Source organism: Aotus nancymaae, unplaced genomic scaffold (genome assembly GCF_030222135.1).
Source record: "Aotus nancymaae isolate 86718 unplaced genomic scaffold, 86718_ANA_hifiasm-v0.15.2.pri h1tg000014l, whole genome shotgun sequence".
Lineage (NCBI taxonomy): Eukaryota > Metazoa > Chordata > Mammalia > Primates > Aotidae > Aotus > Aotus nancymaae.
The window spans coordinates 40763393-40779058 of NW_026988425.1; the positions used below are offsets into that span (position 1 = coordinate 40763393).

The following is a 15666-nucleotide window of genomic DNA, read 5'->3' on the forward strand; positions in this document are numbered from 1 at the left end:
GCTTCAAAAAAAAAAAATAAGTAAATAAAAATAAAAAATAAAAACCACCAGCCAACAGATCTTTACAAAAGACAACTCAGGCTGGGCGCGGTGGTTCACGCCTATAATCCTAGCACTTTGGGAGGCCAAGACGGGTGAATCACGAGGTCAAGAGATCGATACCATCCTGGTCAACATGGTGAAACCCCGTCTCTACTAAAAATACAAAAAAAAATTAGCTGGGCATGGTGGCACACGCCTGTAGTCCCAGCTACTCAGGAGGCTGAGGCTCCAGCCTGGGTAACAAGAGTAAAACTCCGTCTCAAAAGAAAAAAAAAAGACAACTCAAATTACATCACCCTCACCCCTGTTCTAAACTCCATGGCCTTCCCACTATGTTCAGTAAAATCCAAACTTTGCATGAATTTGGCTGCTGCCTCTCTTCATTCTCCATCCCTATCACTCTCTGCCTTATGTGCTGTTCCAGCCTTACCACTTCCTGTTTCCAAAACACGGCAAGCCTGAAGCTATCTCGGCACCTTGTACTTACTCTTCCTTCTAAATAGAGCACGAACCCTCTCATCTCCACTTGCCTCTTTCTCCTACCTTATTCAGGTCTCTACCAAGTATCACCTCCCTAAAGAAGCTCTCCCTGGCCACCAGTCTGGAATATACCAGTTTCCTGGCCAATGATAATCCTCTTTGCCCTTAACCTACTTGATTTGTCTTCATAGTACTTCTACTATAGACATTATGTATTTATTCATTCACTGTCAATCCCTCCATTAGTAGGAGGACTTGATCTAGATCATTTTACCACAGCGCTTAGACCAGGGACTGGCAAAGAGTAAGACTTCAATAAATATCATTAATTTAGAAATTAACTTACTTCTTCCTACTATAAGTAAAAAAGTTAAAAAGTGCTAAGAATTAACAAAGTATCTGTCATATTCCTAGGGAATTCAGACAAATTACAAAACAACTAATTTGAGGCACCTGACTCCAGGCAGAAATGAACCCAAGAAATACTCTAGTCTCTTATTTTCCTGAGGTGAATTAATTCTACAACTTCTCGCAAGCTATCAAAGTATTTATTGCAAGTTTTTTGAGAACCTTTATGACATACTACTACAATTCATTTTAATAGTTTAGCTTCTGTCTTTCACTTTGTCAAGAAGCCTTTTTAACTTAGTTAGGCAGTAAAGGAAAAAGATAACATAAGAAATATATTAATAAAAGCTTTGAATCCACATAGATCACTCTTAACAGAAAGACAAAGCTCTAGATGGAAGATGTGGCAGGAGACCAACACTGAACAGCAAAGGACATGTTCAATGACCTCCCATCTTCCCTCAAAATGGGAGGGGCAGAGCCACCAACCCCATATGCAGAAAAGTGATCAGAGATCCCTTGATTTACTATGTTCACTTCCCCAGAGATAAGTACAGCATTTCTGCAACCTGTGTTAACCCTCTTGGGCCATCTGGAAAAGAGAATGGAAAGATACTAAAAAATACCGTAATGAAATACTGGCCAGTGTAATTTTTGAAATTAGCTCAAATCTGAGCATCTCAAATACCTTTATCTGAAGCTCTACTCTTCTATAATATGTTAAGTGATGTTGCCTATGATAAATGTACCCCATCCTACTCAGCACCTTAAACAGGACTAAGTTATTTCATCAAAAGCTCAAATGTGTCCAAGATACAAAACAAAAAGTGATCCTATGAACCCTCCATTCTATCATAACAGTTCCTTTTCAAGGTTTCAGACAAATATATTATTTCCTTGTGTTTTTTTCTTCCTACAGTCACTTTAGGAAGGGCCAGGGCACAAAGAGTTTTCTAGCATGCATATCACAACTACTCTATTTTCCATATAAGCATAATCAGCAATTGTAAGTGTTTCTCAATTTTTTAAAACCTACCATAAAATCAGTTCAAATAACTGAAAATAACTAACCTTGTCTAGTACATCATATGTGGATTACACCTTTTTTTCCTTATTTATTTGAGTTTCTCTATGTGATTTAAATGCTAGTAGATGCCTAGATTTATCTAGAAATTTTGCCTATTTATGAAAAGGAATGAGTGCTTTTTCTTACACAGAGGTGCTTTTACACTTATCTGTACAATGAGTTTGCCCAGAATCCCACATGGAAAGAAGGATCCTGGTGTTATCTGGATAGGAGTGTTTCTTACCTCTCTTGGCTTACTGGCAATGGCAACACTGCCATCTTTGTTGTATTTGATGGGCGATCCTCCTTCTTGTACCAAGGTCCCATACCCTGTGGGGGTATAAAATGCAGGAACTCCAGCCCCACCTGCACGGATCCTTTCTGCAAGTGTGCCCTACAAGTGAGCAACCAACACCCTATAAGTTCACTAAGCCCACTTCTATATGTGGACACAAACATTTAGACATGGTTCCTACTCCCTTATAAGTCTAAAAAGTAGCTAGCATTGTATATGAGCATGAGTATTTCACTAATATTGTATGCTAGAAGATCAATTTTAAGAAGTTACTGTCCCTCTAGATCCATTCTAAATCCACATTCAAAATGTAACCGCTTATTTGTATACTCATGCTTTCAGCTTCCGTATCTCCCAATGATCTCTTGACATATTTTAAATGTGTCTATTTTTGATATTCTAAGTCAATTTTAAAATCTGAATTATGAAACCTTAGTTATACACATTCAGTAACATAAATAAATTTTGTTTTATTTCATGTTCTGTGTAGTTAGGGCCGAAATTTTATTCAAGTTAATAACGTAAAATGTTTAAATTTTAGAGCTTACTTTAAACCATTTTCATAAATATTTTTATCTACAAATTATCTAAGAAAAAAACAAAGTGAAAAATACAGCATACTGGTAAGTTGGTTTTTAAAAATCAAGAGTATATCAAATTGTTTCAGGGCAGAAATAGCTGCAAGCAAAATTTCTTTGTATGTTCTTTTGTTCATTGTCTTTCTCATGGGTGACTCTCCTTCTTAGGTACCAGTGATTTCAAGACTAGTTTCCCTAGCTTTCTCACCCTCAACTGATTTTCTACCCAGGTTTCCCCTAAGGAATCAACTCTGGCCCTGAACCTTGATGCCCTTCCTAACACTGAAGTCTACTGTTATAGCCTTGTTACATCACACTCTTACTAGAAAACGGACTGGCTAGTCAGTAGTTAAAAACTGGGGCTGGACACCGTAGCTCATGCCTGTAAATCCCAGGGCTTTGGGAGGTGGAGGATCACTTGAGGCCAGGATTTGAGACCAGCCTGGGGAACATAATGAGATCTGTCTCTTTAAGAAAAAAAAATAATTGGCTCGTGGTATTAATAATGGTGTGTTCAAATTGTCCTAACCTGAAAAACTGTTTTCTACTTTAACCAGACTCTAAGTTTTCAACTCAAAGAAGAAACTAACAGTTGGGACTTGAGACACTGAGTCATTCAAGTAGGTGGAATATTCTGGGGAAAGTGAGACTTGGGATATAACCAAAAATCTTCCAGATAACTGATTTTCTAGCCAATGGAAAGAGATGACTCTACCTTGTATTGTGAAGTTAGTAACATTCACAAAAAATTAAATCATCAAAATTACCATAACACCACCCCCTGCCTTAAAATATTTTTTATATCTACTCTCCCTGAATACTCTCCTTCTGTCATACCAGTTAAGGGCCTGAAAGTAGACTATTTCTGCAGATAGGCCTTCTGTCGGTACCACCAGCTCCTTACCCTCACCCACCAAAGAAGTCCTGATCCCCAACATCAACTCTGCTCCCCCTGGCCATCAGACTGCAAAATAAGCTGCCAGAGCCAGTGTTTACTAATGGGCCACTAAGTTGAAGAGGTAGACACTGACCTCCCTTAGCCTAAGAAGAAAACTGTAAAAAAAAAATTAACGATGTACATACCTTCTGACAAAATAAGAAGTAATGTAAAAGATACCAAGGGTAATCAAAAGGTTAATTTTCAATAGCTCCAAAACCCAAAGAATACTGTATCTCAACCTACAATGTGAAAAACACTGCTATGAACTGAACTGTGTTCTCCCCAAAATTCATACTGAACTCCTAGTCACCAATGTGACTATACTGAAATAGGGCCGATAAGGAGGTCATCAAGGTTGAAGGAAGTCGAGAAGGTAGGGCCGTGATCTGGTATGACTAGTCCTTCAACAAGAAGAAACACCCGAAGAATAGGATGCATGCTCTCTGCCATGAAGAACAGTGAGAAGTCGGCCATCTGCAAGCCGAGGACAGAGACGTCACCAGGACCTGAATTGGCGGCCAGTACCTTGATCTTAGACTTCCAAGCCTTCAGAACTGTGAGAAACTTTTGTTTAAGCCACCAATCTGCAATATATTGTTATAGCAGCCTGAGCAGACTAAGACATCTTTGGTTTTTTGTTTTTGTTTTTTCAAAAAACTGAGAAAATTGAATAAATACCAACCCCCGTACAATGCTATGGTATATACAGGTAACAGTGCTATAGAGTGACAAGGTGTGACTGCAAAACATGAGCCTCAGAACAGTTCCCTACGCGTGCTTTCCAGACGAACATACTGTGATTTAATTACTAATTTTGAAAATCTATTATATTATGTTATTACTTGGCAAATTCAGTGGCAATATTTTCTGTTGACTAAAATAAAGTGGAGTGGCTTAGTTCAAGAGCTGAGAGCAGAGCATGTCAAAAATGAAAGAAGAGAAAACTGTAGATCTTTGTTTTACTTAAAAAGTTTTCCTTTCTTTTTTTTTTTGAGATGGAGTTTCACTCTTGTTACCCAGGCTGGAGTGCAATGGCGCGATCTCGGCTCACCGCAACCTCCACCTCCTGGGTTCAGGCAATTCTCCTGCCTCAGCCTCCCGAGTAGCTGGGATTACAGACATGCGCCACCATGCCCAGCTAATTTTTTGTATTTTTAGTAGAGACGGGGTTTCACCATGTTGACCAGCATGGTCTTGATCTCTTGACCTCGTGATCCACCCGCCTCGGCCTCCCAAAGTGCTGGGATTACAGGCGTGAGACACTGCGCCCGGCCAAGTTTTCCTTTCTTTATGAATAACTCCAATTAGTTAAGAGACGATAAAGAAAATGAGTAAAAAAATTGCTAGATTAATTTAGTAACTGCTTGCTTTGTAGTAACATCTGTTCCCTGGAAATCTAGGTTCTGATCCCAGCACTTACTCATATGTAATAGATGCACCTTCCACAGGCTTCACTCTGATATGTCTAAGCAAGACCAGATCACTCACGAATTCTAATTCTAAAATTCATAGAAATTGGCAGGGCACAGTGACTCATACCTGTGATGTCAAAGTAGGCAGATTATTTGAAGTCAGGAGTTCAAGACCAGCCTGGCCAACATGGTGAAACCCTGTCTCTACTAAAACTACAGAAAACAAAAGTAGCTGAGAATGGTGGTACATACCTGTAATCTCAGCTTCTTGGGAGGCTGAGGCAGGAGAATTGCTTGGACCCGGGAGGTGGAGGTTGCAGTGAGCCAAGATCACACCACTGCACTCCAGCCTGGGTGACAGAGTGAGAAATCCTTCTGCACGCTTCTGGCACAACACACATTACAGTGCCAAACTTAAAATCTTATCTTGCAGCCTGGATATCTTTATTAGAAATAGCTCCTTTTTCAGTAGACAGTGGAAGAAAATATTAATTCTCTAGCAGTCAACAGGTGTAACTTAGAAACAAAATTCCTTGGTTTGGCAAAGCAGTATTCCCTCTGCCTTACCCCTCTTGCACAAAGAAATTTCTAGGGAGAAAAAAGGAATTTTTAAAGTAAGTTAGGATTGTAAAAGAAAAGCAAATCTTCTAACCTGCGGTGTCAGCTCCACTTCTAATTCACCGGATAAGTACTGTCGTTCAAATTCTGCATTTTCTCCCACATACGAAGAAACCATGCGTTTTATCTGCTTGGACCGAAGCAAAAGGCCCAAACCAAAGTTGTCAACCCTAGAAAGAAAATGAAGGGAGTTTACCAAAGAGCATCTGATAGAACACTATTGTAACTTTTTAAAGAGATAAAACTTCGTTCATTAAAAAAGAAAAATCCTGTCTGATAGGCATTTAATCCACATTCTCAGTCTCTCATAACACCAAAAATCTTGCAAGGTGGCTATCCATTTGTTTTATAGTTAAAGAAACTAAAACTCAAGAAGTTTAAGTGATCTGGGGTGGGGAGTTGGGGAGCACACAGACCAAGATCTTGGGCAGTAAGGGACAGACAGTCAATATTCACACCCATGTCAACCCTACAGTTTTACCCCACACCTTTTGTTATTTTCACTGCTGCAGAGTGATTCTGAGTTAGAAGATAAGCAAAGAGATGAATTGGTTCTTGTCCTGTGCTTTGAAGGAATATATAAATGCAGTGGCAATATACTGACCCAAAGGGAAGATTTGGATGGAGAAGCTCTTTCTCTTCTAAAAAGGAGAGAGGGGCATTCTGATATTCAAGAGAGATTAATATACTCACTGAAATGTGAACCCAAATTATAAATAGCTATGAACATTTTCCCTATATTATAAATATGTTGTTCAAGAAGATTTACACATTTGAACAGTCTTAACAAAAACAACCAAATAAAAAAATAGAAAATTAATCACAAGCCAGTGAAGAGTATTAGTGGCAACAATAACACTGTGTCTGTTATATATACTATACTATAGTTTAATATCTTTATTATTTTGAAGATGGAGCTCTATTTATTCTTAGAAACAGTATACACAGTCTTGACTTTATTTTTTCATTGGGTGAAGATCTCCAGCTTTATGCCTTTCTTTATTTCTATTATTTTTCAAAGCAAAATATGCCTAGAATTTCAAGCCATGTCAATGTAACAAGACAGATAACTGAATGAATTATTTTTCCATTCAGTCACCTGAAAATCATCTTCCATTCAAGAGTCAGAAATATTTTAACCAACTAGAGAAATAAAACATTTATAAGAATATTTGACCTTAAGCTTTTTTAAATGGCGAAATATTTTTCAACGGCACAATATTTTAATGATGAAATATTTTTAATGGTGAAATATCTTTTAATGTTGAAATATTTTTGAATGGTGAAATATTTTTAATAGCAAAACACATGGCAAAAAGCATGATGAGCCATCACTACAAACATGAAGGGATGACTAAAAAAAAAAGAAAATACCAAGCCTCAATGAAGATATGAAACAATCAGAACTCTCACATGTGCCAAGGGGAATGTAAACTGAAACATTCACTTTGGAAAACCTGTTAGTATCTACTAATGCTGAATATATCTGTATGCTATGGGTCAGCAATTACATTCTGGATCTATAACCAACAGGAAACGCATACTTACGTTCACTGCAAGATATGAACAAGAAAATTCATAGCAGCATTGTTCATTAGGCCAAAATTGGAGCCTCCCAAATGTCATCAGCAGAATAGATAATTTTAGCACACTAGACAATGACGTGGGGTATAGCAGTGAGAATGACTGATCTATAACCATTAGCAAAAATGGTTGAATCTCACAGAACAATGTTGAGCTAAAGCCAGGCACAAGAGTACATACTGAAATATTCCTTTAATATTATGTTCAAAATCAGACAAAACAAATCTATGAGGATCAAAGGTGAGACTAATGATTAATACTGGTAGTAGGAGAAGAGCATAGTGACCTCAAGGAGCAGGAAGAGCTTCCTGGGGTACTGGTCATGTTCCATTTATCTATCTGGGCATTGATTAGATAGGTGTGCAGCTTGTAAAACTCTATCAAACTGTATTTATGAGATGCTCACTTTTCTATATTACTCCATACTAGGCTTCAATAAAGCCTTTTGAGATAGAAATGTAGTGTCAAGGACCAGAGTGCTTCCTAGAAACAGAAGTCTTTATTTACAATCTCTTCCTACTAATTCTTTTAGTGCTCTGATGGTTCCTTCCCTACAGAGAGCTTGTGTCATCTACACAGTATGTTCATCTAAGACTCCCTTCCTGAATGCTTATTCTACCCCTGTGTCAGGCTTTGAGGCTACAACCATAAATAAGACCTGGTCCTCAGCAGCTTTGAAACTGAGAAAATAAACACGTAACCTATAATTACAACAGAAGGAGAGACATGCTAAGGGAATTATGCACTAAGTATGATAACACTGTAGATGGAGAACCCAACTGTTGAGAAAGTCTCAACTGTCAACCCAACTGTCAGAAAAAGTCTTAAAGGAGGTGGCACTTGAACAGATATAAGAAAAAAGAAAACAGTCTGAGAGCAGAGTGTGAGGTAGAGGTGTGGAGAGAAACAGGCAAATGGATAGCTTTGCAAGACGCACTCAGGAAACTACATGTTGAGTATGCCTGGAATATGGACTGAGAGCAACAGCATGCAGGAGGCACAGGAGGCAGGGCCGGTTGTGATCAGCCCTATGGGATTTCACCATGAAGAATAGGAAGGCCCTGTAAAAAGTTTTAAGTGGAAAAGTAACAATATGATTAGTTGGAAAGGTTGAAAGATGAAAGGCAGGGAGATCAGTGAAGAGACTCAAAATAGCCCAAACATGCAACGATGAGAGTCTGAACTAAAGCAGCGGGAATGGGAATGGAGAAGGGTCTTGGGGGGAATAATTCATAAGACTTGTTGCCCATCCTGATGTAGCTGCAGACCCAGTCCAGAATTCTGGCTTTGGTGATGGAATATAGAAAAAGTTGGTTGAGGAAAATTAAGGAGCACTAGTGACACCCACTTATTTGATCTGGAGAGGTGTTAAGTATGTGACAAATCACTGACACTTCTCCCTATACCACCTTTTCTCCCAACTTCATTCCACTCTCCACTCTCACTCCTCACACCCACAAGCGACCAATCCAGCTCAGCTGATTTCTTCCCAATTCTCAGAATTTTATTTCCAAACCTCTTTCCTCTCCCAGGCACTCCTGACACAATGAACACCTGAGTGTCCAGGTAACAGGTAACTGTGAACCTCCTACTCAACTTGTTTTGCAGCCCTAGCCTCCAAATGCTGAATCTGATAAGATTTCCCATCCACCATGGGTATAAAAGAAATAGCTGCATGACTTATTCTCACTTGATTCAAAAGAAAACTGATACCTAAGTAACCTAAGTATTTTCAAGAGTGTACTTTTGAACTAGAATTCCCTGCAAGTTACAAATATGTGTGTCCACTAGAGGTCACAAGATGCCTAAGGATTCTGTTAAGGGCTGTCTCCCCATTACTCTCAATGCACACAATGCCTTCTGAGTTTTTAATTTACTCCTAATACCTGGCTAGGTCCTCACAATTCTATTCCCACAAATTCAACTCCACTGCAGAGCCATGTAGATGTCTGGAAGAAGAGTTTGAGAAGAAGGAAGGCCAGTGCAAAGGCACCAGGTGGGATATGTGGGTATGTTGGAGGGCTGGTGAGGCCAGGAAAGGAAGAGAAGTGAGCAAAAGGGAGAATGGGTGGAGTGCGATTAGGGACGTCAAAGAGCATCTGATCACATGGTACCTTGCAGGCTACTCTGGAGACCTTTGATTTTACTCTGAAAAATCCCTTTGATTGGGTTCAGCCACTCTGACTAGGTTCCCCCAATGGGAGGCACCATCAGGAGGATAGGGGTGAGGGGAAAATATTGGTATTTATATTCCTCTGGCTCCCTCCCTGAGAAGTTACAGCCCACTGGATAACTCCCTCCATAAAGCTTTCTTCCAGGTCCTGGTAACAGCTCCCTCCCCTCACTCCTTCAGACCTGGGGCTGGTTACTGTCTCCATTACAAACTCCAGGGTTCTTTATTACTCAGGTTTTCCCTCAGCCCTGACCATTCCATTGAAAAGGCTCCCTTTGGTAAACTCCTCAACTATTCAGGAAATTCAATTACATTTGATATCCTCTGGAGCCCAGACTAATAAAGTCGTAATGAAATTATCCATGAAGGTGGATATGGTCCATTTTGCTTTCTGTAGTTTTAAATATCTGAAACTCCTGCAGGCCCATACTAAAGCCAGAATATAGTTGGTCACTTATTGATGTGGGAATTTTTCTAACTACTCTCTTCCAGATCTCTTTGGCTTTTCAATCCATTACATATTTTAACTTGGTTCTATTTGGAGATTACTTCTTTTTATTCATTTATTTTAGCTCTGAGAATCATTGTTTATTGTAGGTTTTGCTTTGTTTCTAGACTAGTATCCTAGCATGGCAATCAAGCAGTACAGAGGACGCTACCCCCAGGCCACCATCAGACCAGTTCTTCAGGTCTTGCAAATGCTGTCAGATAGCTTACAATGAGTGTGTTTCTTGCCACATACTCTACAGCTCAAATCTGGCAAGTGTATATCTTACCTATTATCAGCCACTGATGATAAAAAATGAGTAAGACAAGTCTCTTACCTATAAAGGCTTACAAGATAAAGAAAAAAGATAGATGCGATTTTTTGCAAATGAGGACCATATCATTTCTAATAGAGATTATATTAAAGCATCTTACAGCTCTTTAATACTAAAGACAATGCTGTTAAGACTTTCAAACACATTAGATTGCTTTCCTTTAGTAGCCAACATTATTTAGCATATTAAAGAGAGTTCTTTCTCCTGCATCACAACAAACCTGGGTTTCAAACATTTTGGAGATCAGAAAAAGTCTAAGGCCAAGAATTCATTAATGAGACACATTATTGTAAAGCAAAAAGATACTGTATAGGAGACAATGTTCTGAAAATATTTTCATGTTCTGAATCTGAAATTTAATTTGCTGATTTTCTGAAATCTCATTAATTGGCAATTCTTGTCAGAATAAGATAAATAAAAATAAAGTTACAATCACTTATCAAGTTGTATTTCTTTGTTTGCTTTTCATTTTATATATACTTAAATCTGGATTAGATAATTATATTTAATATGTCAAGAGTATCAAAAGAAAACGCTGCCTTTAAATATAAGGCTAATTTATGATATACAGTAACTCCCCTGCCACAATCTGCAGTTTCACCTTCTGTAGTTTCAACTACCCAGTCAACTGCAGTCCACAAATATTAAATAGAAAATTCCAGAAATATAAAATTCATGAGTTTTAAGTTATGCACCATTCTGAGTAACGTAATGAACTCCCACCATCCTACTCCATCCTGCCCAGGATGTGAATCTTCCCTTTGTCTAGCATGCCTACACTAGATATACTACTCTCCTGTTAATCACTCAGTAGCTGTGATGGTGATCACATAGACTGTTGCAGTATTTGCTGTGCTTGTGATGAATTAGCCCTTATTTACTTAATAATGGCCCCAAAGCACAATAGTAGTGGTGTTGGCAACTTGGATATGCCAAAAAAGAAGCTGTAAAATGCTTCCTTTAAGTGAAAGGGTAAAGGTTAACCTTCAAGAAAAATTGTATGCTGTGGTTGCTAAGATCTAAGTAAGAATAAACCTTTTATCCATGAAATTTCAAAGAAAGAGAAAAATATATGCTAGTTTTGCTGTCAAACCTCAAACTGCAAAAGTTATAGCCACAGAGCATAATAAGAGCTTAGTTAAGATGGGAAAAAAAAAATTTGTGGTTGGAAGAGAAACAGAAATGTGTTCCAATTGACAGCAATTGGGTGGAGTATTAGCCATGATTTCAGAACACATCCCCTTCAAATAAAGGAGGACTACTATAATTACATGTGACAAATGAAATATTTCATAAGCTGAGCACAGAAATTCAAGTATACATCCCAGGAATTGGTTAGCCCTTCCCAGACAAAATAACTAAATCCTGAGGAATGCTCATAATCAGCTCGTGGTCTACATCTGACTCGTGGCCTTCAGAGCTGCAGCTTCCTCAATAAGGAACAAGGGCACAGCAGAGGGGTCACTGCCTTTATCTCGAGGTTCAAAGTCACTGGTGCATGTTATAGTGAACCCCAAGTTTCTCTTCAAAGAATCAGCATGTCAGTATGTTCAGCTCCCTTATTCTTTAAATCTTTATTTCCTTTAAAATAGAGATTTAAAGAAAGAGAGCTGAACATACTGACATACTGATTAATTCCAGTAAACAACCTTCTCCACTACTTCATCAGTAGTACACATCTGCTCCCCCCTCCCCAGGCTCCATCCTGATTCATCCCAGTCACCTGATCACCCCTGGCTACCTGCTCTGACAGGCCGGTAACTGTCCTTCCCTCTAAAACATCCACCCTGCCACTCCAGCCTGGATCCCTGCTCTTTTTAAAATAGCCAATCAGGATTAGTCTAGTTTCTGTGGTCTAACTCTAGCCAATAGGGGATGACATAGCAGTAGGGATGACCCCATCAGGCATAAGTACTTTCCCCCTTGTCCAAGCGTGCAGCAGCCATCATTGCTCATTGCTCTGTCTGTGTGCTTTGCATCTTTCTATAAACTGCCTTGCTGAGAGGACATTATCTTTGAGTGCTACTTCTTTTGTGGCATCGAAATGTTACTTTTAACAGGAAGAACCAGACATTTTAGAGTGACAGACTGACCACTGGGCTCTCAAAACACTATTATATCTGACTAGTATAGTACTCTCTCTCTCTCTCTCTCTCTCTCTATATATATATATATATATACATATCTCCAAGTAATTATAGGTGTAGGTAAATACTTATGATCAGATTTCTTAGTCTTCAATGTAACAGCACCTATTCCATATCAAGAAATTTATATTAATCTGCAGTATCCCTTATAAGCATAAAGCTATCTGGGAAACTGAAAATGCTGATAATCAAAAGTATTTGTAATAAAGTCAAATTAAAGGGCATAAGATATGTTTAAGAATTATCGACTTGTCATAAACAAGCTACTTCTCTCTTTTCAGATGATCTGAAAAGTCAGTTAAACAAGAGACAGATGATTTCTACAATTCCATTCCCCTCCAACACACAGTAACTGAGATTTAGACTTACAGGCTCAGCACAGTACAGAATAAAAAACTACTATAAATAAAGGAGATTGGTAATGTAATATACGTATCAAAGACAAGCAAAATTCAGTATACAAAGAAAGGCTTAAAGTCTCTAAAGGGACTTGAAAAGGGGCAAGATCAATAAAGACTAGAAAAGTTTCTGTAATTGGATAAGGATACTTTGAGGATATATAACTTAAGTCTAATCCTGAGAGATGCAGATAGACAGGGAAAAGGAGGGACAGGTAGAAACAGAAAAGGAAAAGTGGGCACAAATGTAGCATCAGCTTTATTTCCTAAATAATCTATGCTATTTATTCTAAATTGCCTTTGTAATAGTCTAAAATGCCAAGTTGGTGATTAAAAATGTAAAATCCTTAAAGTCTTTAATTATTGAGAGCTGATGACCTATAATTTTGTAAAAATAAAAACAGGAGCACCCCGGTACATAAAGCAAGTTCTTTTTATTTTTCTTTTTTTTTTTTGAGACAGAGTCTCATTCCGTCCCCAGGCACCAGGCTGGAATACAGTGGCGTGATCTCGGCTCACTGCAACCTCTGCCTCCTGGGTTCAAGCAATTCTCCTGCCTCAGCCTCCCAAGTAGCTGGGACTACAGGCGCGTGCCACCAAGTCCAGCTAATTTTTGTATTTTTAGTAGAGACGCGGTTTCCCCATGTTGGCCAGGATGGTCTCAATCTCTTGACCTCATCATCCGCCCGCCTTGGCCTCCCAAAGTGCTGGGATTACAGGCGTGAGCCACCGCGCCCGGCCAGCAAGTTCTTAAGAACCTACAAAGAGACTTAGACTCCCACACAACAATAGTGGGAGACTTTAACACTCCACTGTCAATATTAGACAGATCAACCAGACAGAAAATTAACAAGGATATCCAGAACTTGAACTCAGATCTGGACCAAGCAAACCTAATAGACATCTACAGAAATCTCCACCCCAAATTCACAGAATATACATTCTTCTCAGCACCGCATGGCACCTACTCTAAAACTGACCACATAATTGGAAGTAAATCACTCCTCAGCAAATGCAAAAGAACAGAAATCATAACAAACTGTCTCTCAGACCACAGTGCAATCAAATTAGAACTCAGAACCGCATAACTTGATGGAAACTGAACAACTGAATGTCGACTGGATAAACAACAAAATAAAGGCAGAAATACAGATGTTCTTCAAAACCAACGAGAACGAAGACACAACATACCAGAATCTCTGGGACACATTTAAAGTAGTGTCTAGAGGGAAATTTATAGAAAATAAATGCACACCAGAGAAGCGAGGAAAGATCTAAAATTGACACCTTATCGTCAAAATTGAAAGAGCTAGAGGAGCAAGATCAAAAAAACTCAAAAGCTAGCAGAAAACAAGAAATAACTAAGATCAGAGCAGAACAGAAAGAGATAGAGACACAAAAAATCCTTCAAAAAATCAAGAAATCCAGAAGCTGGTTTTTTGAAACGATCAACGAAATAGACAGACTGCTAGCCAGATTAACAAAAAAGAAAAGGGAGAAGAATCAAATAGATGCAATAAAAAACAATAAACGGAATATCACCACTGACTCCACAGAAATACAAATTACAATCAGAGATTACTACAAACAACTCTATGCACATAAATCAGTAAATCTGGAAGAAATGGATAAATTCCTGAACACTTGCACCCTCCCGAGCCTAAACCAGGCAGAAGTTAAAACCTTGAACAGAACAATAACAAAGGCTGAAGTTGAGGCAGCAATTAATAGCCTACCAACCAAAAAAAGCCCAGGTCCAGATGAGTTTACAGCCAAATTCTACCAGAAGTAAAAAGAGGAGCTAGTGCCATTCCTTCTGAAACTATTCCAAACAATACAAAAAGAGGGAATCCTTACCAAATCATTTTATGAGACCAACATCATCCTGATACCAAAACCCAGCAGAGATTCAACAAGAAAAGAAAACTTCAGGCCAATATCCATGATGAACATAGATGCAAAAATCTTCAGTAAAATACTGGCAAACCGATTGCAACAGCACATCAAAAAGCTTATCCATCACGATCAAGTAGGTTTCATTCTGGGGATGCAAGGCTGATTCAACATGCACGTCTACAAACATAATCCACCATATAAACAGAACGAAAGACAAAAACCACATGATCATCTCAATAGATGCAGAGAAGGCCTTTGACAAAATTCAACAGCCCTTTATGTTAAAACTCTCAATAAACTAGGTATCGAAGGAACATATCTCAAAACAATAAAAGCTATTTATGACAAATCTACAGTCAATATCATAATGAATGGGCAAAAACTGGAAGCATTCCCTTTGAAATCTGGCACTAGATAAGGATGCCGTCTATCACCACTCCTATTCAATATAGTATTGGAAGTTCTAACCAGAGCAATTAGGCAAGAAAAAAAAATAAAGAGTATTCAATTAGGAAAAGAGGAAGTCAAATTATCTCTATTTGCAGACAACATAATTATATACTTAGAAGACCCTATCATCTCAGCCCAAAGTCTCCTGAAACTGATAAGCAACTTCAGCAAAGTCTCAGGATACAAAATCAATGTGCAGAAATCACGAGCATTTCTATACACCAATAACAGACTTAAAGAGAGCCAAATCATGACAAACTCCCATTCACAACTGCTACAAAGAGAATAAAATACCTAGGAATACAACTAACAAAGGATGTAAAGGACCTCTTCAAGAATAACTATAAACCTCTGCTCAAGGAAATAAGAGAGGACACAAACAAATGGAGAAACATTCCATGCTCATGGTTAGGAAGAA

At 38.5% G+C, this 15666-nt stretch overlaps 1 protein-coding gene across 2 annotated transcripts in view; it reads right to left on the reverse strand.

Moving 5' to 3' along the window:
- Nucleotides 1-15666, reverse strand: part of OXCT1 (3-oxoacid CoA-transferase 1) — a 136071-nt gene that overhangs the window by 109041 nt on the left and 11364 nt on the right. For both annotated transcript variants that reach the window (XM_012435458.2, XM_012435459.2), the window contains exons 4-5: nt 5814-5949; nt 2181-2330 (exon numbers count right to left, since the gene is read on the reverse strand). In XM_012435458.2, coding sequence (XP_012290881.1) covers nt 2181-2330; nt 5814-5949 — 286 coding nt within the window. The remainder of the gene's footprint in view (nt 1-2180; nt 2331-5813; nt 5950-15666) is intronic.